The 17,690-nt window shown below is 35.0% G+C and overlaps 1 protein-coding gene across 1 annotated transcript in view; it reads right to left on the bottom strand.

The window, feature by feature from the left end:
- The window catches only part of RBBP8 (retinoblastoma binding protein 8), an 82,027-nt gene that overhangs the window by 15,789 nt on the left and 48,548 nt on the right, over positions 1-17,690 (bottom strand). The window contains exons 9-15 of the mRNA XM_012652136.1: positions 13,529-13,626; positions 11,843-11,955; positions 9,519-10,416; positions 9,322-9,442; positions 7,342-7,430; positions 5,785-5,899; positions 1,944-2,087 (exon numbers count right to left, since the gene is read on the bottom strand). Coding sequence (XP_012507590.1) covers positions 1,944-2,087; positions 5,785-5,899; positions 7,342-7,430; positions 9,322-9,442; positions 9,519-10,416; positions 11,843-11,955; positions 13,529-13,626 — 1,578 coding nt within the window. The remainder of the gene's footprint in view (positions 1-1,943; positions 2,088-5,784; positions 5,900-7,341; positions 7,431-9,321; positions 9,443-9,518; positions 10,417-11,842; positions 11,956-13,528; positions 13,627-17,690) is intronic.

Genomic DNA, 17,690 nt, shown 5'->3' with positions numbered 1-17,690 from the left:
TTTCTCTGACCTCTTAAAGCTGCCATGCCCCAGAGGTCAGAGCTTGAAATGCTTTATCTTTTTCCATTTATATTCAATACCTTGGTGATCTCATTCAGTTTCATGGCTTTAAGCACCATCCACTGGTGGTTGACCTTTTGCCCACAAATTATTCTTTATTCTGGACTTTTTGAGCAAACTCTGGACACATGCCAAATGCCTATTAAGTATTTCCACTTGAATGTCTATTAAGTACTAACGGGTCAGAATTGAGCTTTTGATATTCTCCCCCAAACCTGCTCTTTCCTATGAGGGAAGACTGGTTAGGACTTTGTGATATGGGGGTTGAGAAAATAAAATAAATGCACAATAAATCCTAAATTATATGTCTGGGTGACTCGGAAAAATAAAAAAGTCTGAAGAGTCACTTGGTAGGAAATAAATGGAAATTGGCTTAGACATGTTAAGCTTATGCTGAAGAGACACCGAAGTATCTAGCAAATACCTAGAAATGCGGGACAGAGATTCATCAGAGAAGTCAAACCTAGAGATGCAGATTTGGAGTAATTTTCAAAGGTGGTTGATAAAGGCAGTGAGAGTGCTTGCTTTGCAGCACATATACTGAAACTGGAACGATACAGAGAAGATTAGCATGGCCCCTGCCCAAGGATGACATGCAAATTTGTAAGCGTTCCCTATTTTTCAGTTAGATAGAAGAAATAAGTTTTAATGTTCGATAGCAGACTAGGGTGACTATAGTTAGCAACAATATATTATACATTTCAAAGTAGCTAGAAGACTTGAAATGTTACCAAAACATAGAAATGATATTATAAATACTCAAGATGATGGATACCCTCAATACCATAACTTGATCATTATACATTCTATGCATATAAAAGCACATGTACCTCATAAATATATAAAATATTATGTACCAATAAAAGTATTTTTAAGAATAAAATAAAAGCTGTGAGAGAAAACAAGATGTGAGGGAGAAAGTCAGATTCTTGGGGATAATCTAAGAAATAGAAGTTGGCAGAGATTTAAAAAAAGGACAGAAATTAATAAGTATACTTTTGTAAAAGAATATTCTTTTTCTCTGATGGGAAACAAAAGGTTCTTCTTGGGAGAAAAAAAGTATATTGAACAGCTGTAAATTTTTGCTGTAAGGTTTACTTGATGGAGTTTTTGCCATCCACTAAGCAAGCAAACAAAGCCTCCCGTTCTGTATCTTTGGTCTGGGTCTCATCCACTTTGAGCTAAGGGCCATCATTTTAGAAACCTGATGGAAGCATAAGCAAAGCCTGTCAAGACAAATTTGTGCCATAGAAGAAGGTAGTTCATTTAAACCACTATAAAACAACTTTTGTACTAGATTAAAAATTTTGACTTTAGTCACAGTAAGAAAAAGAGATACGAATTTTAACTAACTTCCAATCCAGATTATCTACTTACAGTTTCAGTTAAGTAGAATGTTCTTTTGATTGCTACCCTACATTATAAAATTAATGCTTTTAATGAAACAGATCTTAAGACTGACATAGATAGTTACATTAGGTATTTTATCTGGTAAGATAAAACATTCATAGCAGAAAACGGATTTGAATTTTCTGTGAAACTCTCTTCTCTATTACAATTATTAACAAACTGAAGTTTCTTAAAACTTTTATAAATTTTATGCGTATATTATAAAGAAATTTATACTATCAAACCAAAATTAACTTCTTAATTCTAATAAATATCTTATGGTTATGTAAGATGTTAACACAAAGGGAAATGAAAGGTGTAAGAACTAGTTTTGGAACTCTTTTATTAGTAAGAGATTATCTCAAAATTTAAAAAAATAGAAAAAGAAATTTATACATGAAACTTTGTTGATATACCTCCTCGAGCCTCTGTTAATTATCTTGATGACTTAACTTGTAACTGAGAAGCCATAATTAAAGAGAAAATAGCCTTACTGTTTGGTTTCTTTGTGGCAGCAGATAATTCTTCCTCTCCATCTGCTACCTGGGGGAAACTATCTGCCAAACAGGATTCATATGCTTCATGTGTTGTCCGATCAAACATATCTTCCAAGCTATCATTCATTTTTCTTTCTTCATCTGTGTAAAAGAGCATTGGCTTAGGGCAACAAGCTTTTTGCTTTCTTTGTAGACCAACATGAAACTTGTAGTGACTGCCACAAAATAATGCAATGAGGTCCTGAAAGACACTTCTCTAAAATATGGTTCTTAAAATGTGGACTACAGGCCTTATTTTGAAGAATGTTCTTTCAGTGAATAGATGTAATGTAGGCAGTGAAGTGCTTGTAGACATGTGTAAAGGGTGATCCTAAGAATGTTAGTTGTAAGTTGTCTTGTTAAAAGTGTTAATTCAGTGAAAATAAGTAACAAACTGTAACGTACATAATGAAGTATTCAAAGACACTTCTTTAAAACATGATTATTACAACAAGGGTTTCAGGTCTAGTTTTGAAGAGTGTTCTTTCAGTGAATAGATGTAATGTATATACTGAATGTTTGTGGACAACACACTAAAAAGATAATTCTAAGGATGTTAGTTCTAAGTTATAATGTTAAGAGTGTTAATTCAGGGACTGTAAGTGGGTCGTAAGCTGTAATATATGTAATGAAGTGTTTAAAGACACTTTTAAAATCATGAGTCTTACAATATGGTTTAATTCTTAGAATTTGTGCATGAGGCAGGAATAAACCCCCAAGTCTGGGTAGTTTCTGTGCATTTACAAAGCCTCTATGTTATGGCTTTACTTATCCTTTACTCACATTAAGAGAATGCTAGTTTTAGTTATTGTCATAAAATCAAATCCCTTATGAATGTGAAAATTTTTTCCTCCCTGCTAGCTCACGTATAATTCATATTAAACCAAAAGGAGTCTTATCACAGAAACTGAAGAATAGAAAATGTCATAATAAATGATGGAAAACATTAAGTTTAAAAAAAGTATATAAATTACAGACAAAATCTCCACAGAATTTTGCTTGCCTGCTTATTTTTCTAATGAAGTGGCAAAAAAAAGTATTTTCTTGAATCATCATTAGCACTTGGTAGTTTAGCACTAATAGAAATAATGAATTCAATGCCATGTTTGATATGTAAAAATGATAAATTCATCTTCAAAGATCTAACTACATTTCCGATTATATAATCACATTTTTAAAAACACTAGAATTTAAGAAAAACACAGAAATAGATTCAGTTGACTAACAAATATGACAGAACAGAGGCCTGCCAAGATTACTCTATATAACACAACTAGCACCTCTCCCAATCTGCAGTGCTCTATCACGCTTACCCTGCTTGTCTTTCAGGACAAGCTTACTCTGCTTGTCTCATCTGTCATACCATGTATCTGCTTATTTCTCACTAGAATGTAAGGTCCATGAGGTACGTAATTTTGTTCTGTTTACTTATCTCTAGTTCCTAGAATACTTCCAGGTAGAAAATTTTCACCTGATATTTATTGAATGGTCAAACATTTATTTTTCAAGCTGAAGGTCAAATTTGTAAATAAAATATAATTTCTATGTATGAGGCACTGTGCTAGGCATTCCCAAAGCATTTTGTATATGCTGTTAGTAAATCACGATGTTAAGTTGCTGATTTTTTTTTGGTTGGTTTGATTTCTGATTGTGAAATACTGAAGAAAAAAGATCCCTATTGATCTATCACAGCACCTAGTAAGTCTAACGCAGAGCAGGGACATAGAGAACATTTTTGAATTAAAATATTAGCAGTAATTGGGAGTTTTTATCGGTATATTTCATTTTTAAGCAATTCTAAGTGTTAAAAATGTTTTATCCTTATGGGGCAGATTGTTTTTTTCAAATAATGGCCTCAACAGTATTCTCCTATTCCATGTGCTGTTCTTACAATGTGATGTTGACACTCCTCCCATTGAGTGTCACTGAGCCAACACTGAGGGCCATGTTCACTCACTCTGAACCCATGCAGATCTTTGTAACACTGTGTAACTTCTGAGATCATAGAGACGCCAGGCATTTCTGCTCTGTTCTGTTGGGGCACTGACTCTGGGAACTTAGCCTCCATGTGAAGAGGAAGCTCACACTAGCCCATATGAAGAGATCACACGAAGAAGCCTTGGGAGCAAATGAGTAGAGAGGTGCCAAGCCACCCTCTAGCTGCCCAGCCCTCTGCTGTTCCAGTTCCAGCCACCATCTGCCTACAGCTGCACAAGAGACCCTGAAACAGAACTGCCCAGCTAAGCCCTTTCTGAATTCCTGAGCCACAGAAACTATGAAGATAAGAAAATGATTGTTGCTATTTTAATCCTCTAAGTTACTGGGGTGATTTATTACATAGCAATAGTATCCACAATTTAGCCAAAATTATCTCTATAACCTCCACTCATTAGTCCAAGTTCTAATTTCACTTCCACATGATACTTGCTTCAAATGAACTTCAGAAACTATTGTTTTCTTTAAATCAACTAGATAGATTTAAAGCCAAAGTAGTCATACTTTAGTTTTTCCCTTTTCTACAAAAAATAAGAAAAACATTATTAGGGGTTGGTACCAGGAATAAAATATCTTAAAAGCAAGGTATCCTCTTAAGAAGAGTTATTCAAGTGTCATACAAACCATAAAAAGACATTAAATTACTGTGAAGGTTTTTCTTTTAATAGGTACTAGCTTCTCTTCCTAGGCAGCCATCTGCTTCATTATATGGTTTGTTATTATTAAAGAACAAAGAATTAAAGCAAAGACTATTACAATTTTCTCTCACTTACTGCATTTAGGGTGGCAAGAGATGAACTGATTCAAAAGAAACTGGGGCAAGACTGCTGTTTTTTTTTTTTTTTTTTTGAGACAGAGTCTCACTAGTATAGAAAATTTAGCAAAAGATAGGGAATGCAGACAGCCTGAATGTATTCTAACAGATGATCACTGGGAAATGCCTCTGCTCTTAGCACGTACATGTGGCAGGTTCTCAACCTTCAATACATAATGGTGGCAAATGACAACTGTTCCTAGTCTAGGATGATCTCATGTCATGTGCCTCTACAGACAGGAATGTTGCTAAGGTAGTGCTAACCAAAAATCCTTGTGTTGTTCCCACTTTTGGAAAAATCAAGGTTTCAGGTGAAGAATTAACAGTTTCTCGCCACCAAGGGCTACAGACCCCTAATTTGGCTAAATCCCCTTATTTGTAGAGGCAGATTTTGGCGGAATAACTCAGTATATACACTACCATTTGTAGTGCTAATCTGTAAATCTATACTAACCCATCTCAGTAGAATTCCCCCTTCCTTCTCAAATTGTTTAAGAAAAATCATAATTCTAACATAGGATTCTTAAGATTCCCTGTTACATCACTTATAAAAAATTGTCTAAGTCAGGGATCAACAAACTTTTTCTTAAAGGGTCAGACAATAAACATTTTAGGCTCATGGGGCCCTGAGATCTCTGCACTGGCTACTCTACTCTACTCTGCTGCTGGGTGGAGCAAGCAGCCATAGGCATCACATAAACTAATGAGGCTGAGTCCCAGTAAAACTTCATTTACCAAACTGGCAGCTGGCTATCCTTTGCTGACCCCTGGAAGCAATGTGAATTCTTTCTGGAATAAAATTATTTTGGTTAAAATTTTTTTTCTGAAATACTGAAACTGAGGTTTCCTAAGAAGAACACGGAATTAACAGAGCAGGAAAAAAACCTGGTTTATGGTTAAGAGGCTACTTGGGCTAATCAGTATAATGGTACAACTATGAATGTCACTCCACATTTTTATTAAAATAAAAAAAACAAAAACAAATCTTACTTGGACTTTTTTCTCCATTCTGCTCTTGCTTCTTCATTTTTAAAAGCACAGTTTCACTAACCAGCGTACAGTCCATGTCCACTGTCTCTCTTCCTAATCTTGACTGACTGCCATCCTGAATAAATATTCAAAAAGATAAAGAAAATTAGCAATTATTCTTTTATGGTCTTATATTTACTTTATATAAAAAATTGTAGTGAAATATACATAACATAAATTTTATAATTTTTACCTTTTTATCTCAGGAACAGATAAAGATTTAGATTTTACTGACTGTAAAACATTTTAGCTTCAATGTACAAGGATCCTCTCTCAAGCCTAGGAAAAGAAGGACTGATGCCAACAAAAGGGAGGCTTATTTACCACTGAATTTCCTTGAGCTTTCCCTGCTTTTCTTCTCTAAGCTGCCTCAGAGTAACCAACACCAAAGTACACTAAGAGTAACAATTTCAAAAGTCTAATTTCTTGATGGATATATATCACTCTAGTAACTATTAAATATTTTGTTATTAATATGCTACCAAGTGAAAGAGAACTCCTCAAACTATACAGAACCTAAATATAAGGCAAAAAAGTATTAATGAAAAAAATACAGTATTAAAAAAATAGGCTGGAAATCCTAGCACTCTGGGAGGCCAAAGTGGGAGGATCGCTTGAGGTCAGGAGTTCGAGACCAGCCTGAACAAGAGCAAGACCCGTTTCTACCAAAAACAGAAAAACTTAGCTGGGTGTAGTGATGCATGTCTGCAGTCCCAGCTACTAGGGAGGCTGAGGCAGGAGAATAGTTTGAACCCAGAAATTTGAGGTTGCACTGAGCTATTATCAAGCCATTGCACTCTACTTAGGCAACAGAAGCAAGACTCTGTCTATTAAAAAAAAAATTAAAAAAAAGTTAACTGGGAAAATGAATTTTTTTGATGATATATTACTCTCCAGCTAATCAAGACATGATGATTTTAACAAAAATAAAATTATTTAAAATATGTAACTAGCATTTTGCATCATTTAACACATTGACTGACACACTAGAAAACAAACTTTTCCATGGGGCCATGGTGTTTCATTACAAAAATAGAACAAAAACTTCATAAACAGAATGATCCTTTCTAATTTAATGAAAAATGAAATTTATTGACTTCTATTGATTTAATTCATGTTTTTAGAATTAATTTGTCAATATTAATTATAACAATAAGAACATCAACAGGTAAGATTTTCACAAACCAATTGCAGGGTTTTGTCCAGGTTTTGCTTCATGAGGCCCCAGGCTCGAAACTAGCATGAGTTAAATATAACTCACATGGCAATTAATGTGTTAAAAAAAAATTAACATTTGTTTCAGCAAAGTCCTGTAAAGTCAGAAAGTATTATTACGCTTTCAAAAATACCATAAAGGTGGAAGAATAAGCATCTTTATTTCCTAGTTTCTTGAATAAATAAATTCAGATTTTAAGAGATATCTGTTTATCTCAAGGTCATACAGTGAGTCAGGTGAGGAGGCTGACTAACAACTCACTAGAATAAGAACCAAATGGGCTTTGGTTTTACTTTACTTACCTTTGTATCTATTACAGTAATATCCATTTTATACTGAGAAAGGTCTGCGCCTGGATCTATACTCCACTGGATATTTTCAAAGGATACATCTTAGATAAGGAAAAAAATATGCAATTAAAAAACTGATTTCAAAAATTCTCATCACTTTAAAACATTATGAGATCTACAGAACAGAACAGTTTTTGCAAATTGCTTGTCTGGTAAAGGACTTGTACCTAGGATATATAAAGAACTCTCAGAACTGAATAATAAAAAGACAAATATCACAATTAAAAATGAGCAAAGGATTTGAATACTCAAAGAAGATACACAAATGGCCAATAAACACATGAAAAGATGCTCAACATCATTAGCAATCAAGCAAATGCAAACCCAAACCACAATAAGATACTACTTCACACCCACTACGATGGCTAGAACTAAAAAGATAGATAACAAGTGTTAGTAAGGATGTGGAGAAACTGGAACCCTCATACACCACTGGTGGGAATGTGAAATGGTGTAGTTGCTTTGGAAAATAGGCAATCCTTCAAAAGGTAAAATATAGAGTTGGGATATGGTCTAGCAATTCTATTCCTAGGTATAACCCAAGGAAAAAGAAAACATACATTCACACGAAAACTTGTACACAAATGTTCATAGCAGCAGTATTCATAATAGCAAAAAGTGGAAACAACTTAAATGCCTGTCAATGGACAAATGGATAAATAAAACATGGTATACTTATGCAACGAAACATTATTCAACAATAAAAAGGAATGTAATATTGATATATGCTACAACATAGATAAAAATTGAAAACATTATGACAAGTGAAAGAAGAAAGTCACAAAAGATCATATATTGAATGATTCCATTTATATGAAAACTCCAGAAGAGGCAAATCTATGGAAACAGAAAAGTAGATTAGTGGTGCCTAGGAATGGGGAAGAGTGAGGGGGAAGGAGAGTGATGAAAATGTTCCAAGCTTAGACTATAGGGATGGTCGTACAATTCTGAGTACACCAAAACCAATGAATTGGACACTTTAATGGGTGATTTTTTATAGTATGTGATTTACATTTCAAAAAATTTTTTTTTTAATTTAAAATTATAGCAATGTTTGGAAGGATCTTCAGCGTATGTGGATATAGTACATGGTGGCTACATAAAGTGTGGTTATAGAACATGAAGTAGTATAATATTAACTCCATGAAGACTGGGAAAGTTTAAGTAGGTATACTGTAATCCCTGGAGTGACCATGAAAAAAATAAAAACAAAAAGCTAAAAAAAAAAAATCAGGAATGACAGTGAAAAAAATTCTTTTATACAAAGACTAAAACCCTCACTTGAAGAACTGAAGAATGTGCTTCAGGAAAAAAGAAAAATAAACTCAAAATGAAGGAATAACTTTCCAATGAAGAATAAAAGAAAAAATACTGCACATAACTACAGAAATATCCAGTGGCTGAAAAAACAAAAGGATTCCTTTTAAAAACAACAAAATTATGAAAAGATATATGAGAGCAAAAAATGTTTTCAAATAAGAAGTTTAAAAATCCATATAAATGTATACACACATATTTTTACAGATATACATGTAAATGCAAACAAAAGTAATAGGGTTTTCACAGGGTAAAGACCAAGGTTTAGATAATGAAAGTTCTAATTTTTTTATTTTTTACAATTCTGTATAGTTTATATCTTAAAAAGCTTTCATAAAGAAAATAAGAAATAACTACATAAAATAAGTAAATCCACAAAATCACCTTTAAAAGTAGGTATCAAAAGATCACAATTCATTTTTTTCAAAAAGCACAAGAGAAGAAAAATCACAGGTAAAATGAAACCAATGAGAATCATCCTATAAATAGACACATGCAGGAAGAAATAAGATTTTTTTTCCAGAATGATTCAATGTATTCAAAGAATGTAAATTATATAATACCCAACTTAAAGTCATTAAAAAAGAGAAGGAAACCTATTCACAGTGTACACACCTTGGTTGTTCTGTAGAGGCTTTGTTTTAGCAATTCTACATGGATTTAACTGAAGAACTGATGCAAGTTCACATCCTCCGTGGACTGACCTGGTTTTCATTTTTGTTGGCTCATGAGTACCCTAAAAGAGAAATAATCATTAGTATCTAGATAAAATCACAAACAACCGTTTTAATCAAAATGCTCAAACATTTAACACAAACCTTCATGTCATCAAAAAGATTCTCTGTCTCCAAACTTTCACATGGACGTAGAGGGATTTTGAAGACAGGATTTTCTTCTTTTATTTGTAATGGCGGTTTATTGTCTGGAGAGAATTTACTCAATGGCTGGAGGATGATGCACTCCTGCAAATGGGGCTCCTCTGGGGAATCTTTGGATAACATGCAGGCTCCACCCAGGGCCTTACGGACTGAGGAAGAACCCTTGGGAATGGGCTTCAAAGTCTCATAAAGAGTCACTTGCCTAAATCTGTTTTTAGAGGTCTCACTTCCTTGGCTTTTCTCTTGGCGCTGGATAGCTGAAAATCGATCAGACAGATCCAGAGGTTTATCCATCATGCAGTCCCCATTCACGGAAAATTGATCATCCGTTGGAAAAGGAAAAGCATTTTCTTTATCAAAAGAGGCTTGGGGGTAGCTTACTTCATGTTCACTTTCTTCCTCAGTTTTCTTCCTTTTGGTTGTTCTGCCTCCCAGTGATTTCAGGGACTCCAAATGTTTACCGGTAACAGCATCTTTAATGTGATCAGTACCACCCTGTTCACCTATGAGTTCACTTATATTTTTATTTATAAGTATTTGTTTATTAGAAGATGACTGGCTAATGATCTTGTTCACATCAGACCCAAGACTATGATGTGTGAAAAGGGCACTATCTTCAGATTTTGATCTAGCTTTCTCTGATCTAGAAATAGAAGTGTTGCTGAAAGGGGCTGTTTTCAGATGTTTTTTTCTCCCAATCTCTAAAAGAGAAGGGGACAAACTTGTATTCAAACCTAAACTACTTTTCACATTAGAGGTAGCTCCAAACACAGGAGATGACACCCGAGTAGTCAATTCTTGAGGAGGAGACTTTGAAGTAGAATCTGAAAATCTAAATAAATAAAGAATGATAAAACTTTTTCTTATTAAAGGGATAAGCAAAAAAATTAAAACACAAGCATCATGGAAAAACCTTTGTTAATACAGAATTAACGGTAAGGTCTTATCTACCTATTAGAGGTAGATGGTTAACCAAAATTTAAGATAGGGTATAGCTGTTGGCTTTTCTTCGTTTGAATGACAAAAAGCAGAGGAAAATGATACGGGAAACATGTCTCAATACCATGATATTCCTATCTATAAAAAGTTTTCCCAAGTAATTTAAGTAACTTTATAAGAAAATCATATTTTAATAAATTCCACTGAGAACCCAAATTCTTTTGTTATAAAATTTTGTCATGAGTAACTCCAAGAAACAAAATTCCTATGCTACAGAATTGAACATAAGTTAAAACCCAGGTTGTCTCTAGCAGAGGAGATAGCTGTAAAAAGAACTGTAGGTTTCAGTTTGAAGATGTGGGCTAGGTAAGATCTCTGGCTCTAGCAATTAATAGCTAATTGGCCTTAAATAAGACATTTAACCTCTCTGGAGCTGCATTTTTTATATGTACCCCCAAAATGGGATTAACTATAATACGATAAGGACATATTAAATGTAATGCCTGTATCTAAAACCCAAAAGCTCTTTTACAATGCAAAAGACTACATAAATATAGGTACAGCCAGCCCTTCATATCTGTGGGTTCTGCATCTGTGTATTCAACAAACCAGAGATGGAAAATATCTGGGAAAAAACCCAAATTTTACAAAGTTCCAAACAGCGAAACTTGAATTTGCCATGTGTCAAGTACTATGTTGAATCTATCTAAGTGAATAAAGTGACATGTAGGCACTGTATTAAGTATTATAAATAATCTACAAATGCTTTAAAGTATATGGAAGGATATGTGTAAATTATAAGCAAATACAATGGCCATTTTATTTAAGGGACTTGAGCATCCTTGGATTTTGGTAGCTGAGGTGGGTGGTGTCCTAGAACCAATCCCCCACGGATACCAAGGGATGTCTGTATTATTAGTTAATGGATGTTCTGAAATTAGTAAAAACAAGCTGTAACACGATCTTGGAAGCTCAACCATGCTTATAGATGCATTCTGTACAACATTCAGTTTTTGGAAATATAAACCCAGAAGAGATGATTGGGTCTTTAAAGGGGCAGAGTAACAAGGCTGGGAGCTCTTAATTACTGCTTGATAAACATACAGAAAGTATCTAAAAATAATATCCACCTCTCTACTTTAATGCAAAAAAGCTTTCAATTGGTCAGAAACTGGGGAGGCCTTTTTAAAAGTAAAAATTAATATAACTAGAATAAAAAACTATATGCTGAGGGAGAGAAACGGTTTAATTATATGAAACTCACTGTAATGAGATCTCACCAATAGCTTATAAGTTTTCACCAAAGTGCCCCAAATTACCTTACACTGTCTTCAATATGTCCAGTAGATTCCTCAAAAGGCTGTTTCTTGTGATCTCCTTCCAGACAGTGGTAGAGCTCATCACCAAGAGGGCTCATGGGACCTTGAGATTCCTTCAGTAGTTAAATATAAAGCACACCCATACAGTGGAATATTAGCCATCCTTAAAAAGGAATGAAGTACTGACATATGCTATGATGTGGATGAACCTCAAAAATATGCTAAGTAAAAGGCCACATAATGTATGATTTCATTTATATGAAATTTCCAGAATAGGGAAATCCAGAGGACAGAAAGCAGCCTGGTGGTTACCAGGGGCTGCAGGGAGTGGGGAATGGGAATGAATGTTTAGAGGGTATGGGGTTTTTTGGAGGGGTGATAAAAATGCTTTGGAACTAGATAGAAGTGGAAGTTGCATAATATTGTGAATACTAAATGTCACTGAAGCGTACACTTCCAAATGATTAATTTTATGTTATGTGAATTTTGTCACAATACAAAATATGAAGCATATTTTAAGTCTAAAGAGAAAAGCATCAATATTTTAATATTTTACACAAATACATTCTATCGTCTGTATATAAAACTCCAAATCCAAAAAACAACATTATTAAGATGAGGGGAAAGGAATAGAGATAATTATTTATACTGATAGATGAATTTAAAAAAATCCTTTAGAGAGCAGTGCTTCTCAAACTTTAACATGCATACAAGTCAACTGGGGATCTTCTTAAAATTTAAGTTCAGCAGGTCTGAGATGCTGCATCTCTAACAAACCTCAAAAGTGATGTAGATGCTGTTGGCCTGTGGATCACATTTTGAGCAGCAAGTCTTTAGATTTCAGCTCCCTTAATATACCTAGTGTCCAAACTACTGACTTGCCAGGTTTATGGGTAGGAGGGAATTAGAACCCATTAAAACACATTTAAAGTTCAAAGGTTAAAAACTACCCACTATGATTTGAGGATGGATTTAAAACTAAAAAGGACAAAAAATCTGAATGTAATGAAAAACCAATTCAATTTTTAGAAATTCAACAGCAAGATAACTTAAGAGCACATATACAATTACTGATTAAAGCAAAGAAATATTTTAAAATTGTGTCAGAATAGAACTTTTCCTAAGATTGAAGAATTCAGGTTTTCTGTTTTCTGGGACTCAATTAAGACAAAGAAGTAAACTTGCCTGATGTAAGGAAGTACTAAAATAATGAAAAGAAAATCAAGGAGTCAATTTCTGACCCAATTTCTAAGAATTAGATCTAAGTGGACTGGCAGTTCTTGACAGTTCAAAGAATTCAGTCTGTTTCCAAATCAAATCCCAGTTTAAAGAATGTGAAAACGATTCAATAATTCTGAAATCAACTTCATGGTTTAGGTCTTAGATGGAATGGGAGATGACAAGGAGTAGGAGAGGGGGAAGGGAAGAGAGTTGACAAAATCTCTATGTCATCATTATTCCTCTAAATTTTGACTCAACCCATATTCCAAGAATTCTAAAGACTCTAGACTTCTGGGACTGTCTGGGATAGATAATATAAAAGGGCATTTCTAACAATATTATTTTTGTTCCAGGCCTTTATCCGTGATCTTTAGGTAAAATAATTTTTTTCTTGCTCAATTCTCTAAGAACTGACCTAAAAAGACATAACAATTCATTTTATCACCAAACTAAACAATTACTTACGGATTCTTCTTGAACACTAAGTCCAAGTGTTTCAGCAACAACTGCAGCTAAATTAAAAGATGACTTATCAGTGGGATAACTGCTTGTTCCATGTGTTTCTAAGCAAGAAAAAAAATAAACCAATTATATAACTGTAGAAACTAGATGTATAAAAATTACAAAAAAGGGGGCTGGGCATGGTGGCTCATGCCTATAATTCCAGAACTTTGGAGGACTGAAGTGGGAGGACTGCTTGAGGCCAGGAGCTCAAGAACAGATAGGGCAACATAGCAGGACCCTGTTTCTACAACAAAAATTTTAAAAACCAGCTGGGTGTGGTGGCACATACCTAAGGTTCTGGCTACTCAGGAGTCTGGGGAAGAAGACTCACTTGAGCCCAGGAGTTTGAGGTTACAGTGAGCTATGATCCAGCCACTGCACTCTAGCCTGGGCAACAGAGCAAGACCCTATGTCTTAAAAAAAGAAAAGGCTCAGAGAGAATCACTTTATAAAATGGTGCTAGACAAATTTTTAAATTCCATCCAAAAAATTCAAAGTAACTACTGTAAATGGCAATAAGTTGCAGGTATTTAGTGTCTATACTTGTTAAACTTTTCAGCTAAGTTTTCTATTTTTCCAAAATGAATTGAATGCAATACATAATTTTTCTTATTGCCACTGGGGGAAATATCATAAAATGGGCCTATTGTAACCTAAGATACAGCATGAATATCAAATCATATTTATATCTTTCATGAAAACAGTTTGTGGGAGAGATTTTCAGCACTGCATATTTTTCAAATTTTAAGTTAACATATATTTATATAGGAATCACCAATGTTCAAGTATTTTATAAAGTTTTGTGCATATAGTTTTGATTACTCAACAAGCATTTACAGAGCATTAAGTTCTAGGCATTGTGTTAAGCACTAGATGAAAAGAAAAAGGTCTTGTTCTCAAGGAGCTTATGGGTTACAGTTGAAAGGTAAAAAGAGAATTGCAGTAGAATATGATAAACATTATAATGAAGGTACATAGAAGGGGTGATTTAAACATAAGGAAAGACCCCAAAATCTCCCTTGGGAAAATCAAGGAAAGTTATACAAAGTGATGCCTAAGCTGAACCTTGAAAGAAAGAGGAATGTGGCAGGTTAACTGAACTGGGGACAGAAAGTAGGATTCTAGGCAGGTTTAAGGGTCTAGATAAGTGAAACAAAATTGCTTGTTCAGGGAACTACGCGTGGTTCAATTGCTAGAAATCACATTGCAGAAGATGGAAGTAGTAGGACATGGGCCCAGTTAGGTTGGTTGGGGTCAGATTATGCTAAGAAGTTTAGAATTTATCCTGAGACAATGAAGAGATATCCAAGAGTTTTAAATGAAGGACAGATGCAATATTTGGGTCAAAAAGGTAATTCTGGCTGTGACAGGCTCATAGGGCAAGAAGTAGTTACTAATAGGTAAGTAGACAAATTAGATTACTAAAACTGTCTTGATGAGAGATGCTGATGGTCTACACTAGTATTAGGTCATTAAATATGAAATGTCCAATTCTGAATCAAAATTTTAGTTTATGTCTCAAACAAGAAGCAGTGCAATTAATCAAAGTATGTGCCTGAACTACTGACATGGTTTTTGCCCTCTTAATGGTGGCTTGTTTATACCAGCAGCAAAAAAGCCCGGAGAGTGAGTGGCGATGAAATCACAAAAGACATTTTCAACAGCTTGTTGAGAATTGAATATTTTTCCTTGCAAAAAGTGGTCCAAAGCCTGGAAGGAGTAGTAGTCAGTTGGTGCAAGGTCTGGGGAATGTGGTAGATGACAGAGAGTTTCCAAGTCCAGCTTCTGTAGTTTGAGCAGCATTGTTTTTTGCAACATGTGGTCCTGCAAACTGGCCTATCTCTGTTGACCAATCTCCACTGCTTAATCGCGAGCATCCTCATCATTTTATCCAATTGGTTGTAGTAGACATCCACTATAATCGACTGACCAGGTTTGATGAAGCTATAGTGGATGATACCACTGCCAGACCACTAAACACACACCATTACCTTTTTTTGATGAGTATTCAGTTTTGGACAGTGTTCCAGCACTTCATCTTTATCCAACCATTTGTGCAGAATGCTTGCAATTGTCAAAAAGCATGCATTTTTCATCACATATAACAATACGGTATAGAAATGGTTCACATTTATGTCATGACAGCAAAGAAAGGCAAGCTTCAAGATGATTTCTCTTCTGATGCTCATTTAATTCATGCGGAACCCATCTATCCAGCTTCTTTACCTTGCTGATTTGTTTCAAATGGTCCAATATTGTTGGAATAGCAACATCAAACCTTGCTAATTCACGAGATGGATTTGCTTCCACTACAGCTTTCAGCTCATCATTATCCACCCTGATCTCAGGTCACCCACATGGCTCATTTTCTAGATTAAAATCACCAGAATGGATCTTCTCAAACCATGACATACTGTGCCTTAATTAGCCACATCCTTCCCAAACACTCTGTTGGTATTTTGAGCTGTCTGCACTGCACTGGTTCCACAACAGAACTCATTGTGTTAAAAAATAACGAATTTTTGATTTATCCATGGTTTCACAAAAATTGCTCCCCCCTCCGCAAAAAAAAAAAAAAAAAAGTGAAAGTTAATCACAAGCTAAAACGCGCATTTGAAAGAATGAGGATGTACCTTCACAATAAAAAAATAAACAAGAAATGTCAAAGTGAAATGTCAGAGATATCACTGTCAAACTTAGTATTTAAGGAAATCAGACATTCCATGCTTGATAACCTAATACAAGGGGTGCAGAAGAATATGTAAAATAGATGGAGGTGGGATCAATAAGATTTAGAGGCTGTTTAGAAACAAAAGATGAAGAAGCAGGAGTCTAGGATGACTCAACGTTTTTTAATTTAGGTAACTCAAAGAGGTATGCATCACTGAGATTGTAAATACACAAATGAGGAGTAGGTTTGACAGGAAAGTGACAATTTTGGACATACTGAAGTTGAAGGATAGCCAGGTAGAGATGTTCAACAGCAGGCAGATACACTCGTTTGGAATCCAGGAGGCAAGTCTTGAACAGAGATACAGATTTGGGATTTATTAACATATGAGTTGTAGCAGAATATACACTCTAGGTGAGATTCCTCCAGTAAGAGATGGAAAGTGTGATAAGAACAGGTCCAGGACCATATATACTGAGGAATAGCAACATTCATAGCTTTTGTCAGAAACAGTTCTAGTGTAATGCGTAACAGAGAGAGTGTGTGATTGTTTTCTTTCTCTACCCTCCCTGTCCCTCTCCTCCCCTTTCTCTCATGAGGGGCTGGGTAGGAGCTGGGGAGTGGAATCCATACTCTAGTGGTTTGGGAGTGATGAGAATTAAGAAAGTGGAGATACTGAGTACAGACCACTTTTTCAACTTTGAAGAGAAGCTGTAGCTAAAGGTGGAGACAATTAAAAGAGGTTGTTATTTTTAAAAGATAGAGGATAAACATGTATGTGTATAAGAAAAAAACAGCAGAGAAGCTGGAGATACTGTATAGGAAAAGAGGACAACTGATGGAGTAAAGTCCTGGCAGTAGCAGAAGAGATGTGGCTCCGCAGTGCTGAGAAGCAAGGACCTGCCACATTTAGTATTATATCCCCAGCGCACTTTGCTAGACACAGAGTCTGTCTACACACATGCACATGCACTCATGCACATACAAACATCCACACGTGCTAACATAAAATTATTTGTAGCTTTCAGAATATAAGTTTTGCACTAATATAAAATGTGTAAGTGATTAATCCTGGCCAACTCTTCCAATTGGGCTCTGGATCCCATCTCCTCTGACCTTTTCAAGGATCTAGCAATTGTTCCCTTTCTCAATAATTACTAATTTCCTCCCTTTACTTGATCATCTCACCAGCATAAATATATGCTGACCATGCTGTCATGTCCCACCTTGAAAAACTCTCCCTTGACTCATACTCCTCTCCAGCCACTGTCCTGTTTTCTCCTCCCCTTTACCATAAAATGCCGTGGAGGACTTGTTTATATGTGCTCTTTCCACTTTTCTTGTCCCTAGTTTCCCTTGAGCATGATATAGTCTCAAATGATCACTGTTACATCTTCACAATTTTTATCATGTTACTAGCTTAATACTCATTGATCTCCATGCATCCAAATC

This window comes from Propithecus coquereli, unplaced genomic scaffold (genome assembly GCF_000956105.1).
Source record: "Propithecus coquereli isolate 6110/MARCELLA unplaced genomic scaffold, Pcoq_1.0 Scaffold38, whole genome shotgun sequence".
Taxonomy (NCBI): Eukaryota; Metazoa; Chordata; class Mammalia; order Primates; family Indriidae; genus Propithecus; species Propithecus coquereli.
The sequence above is the reverse complement of the archived record's forward strand: the minus strand, read 5'-3'. Positions and strand labels throughout refer to the sequence as shown.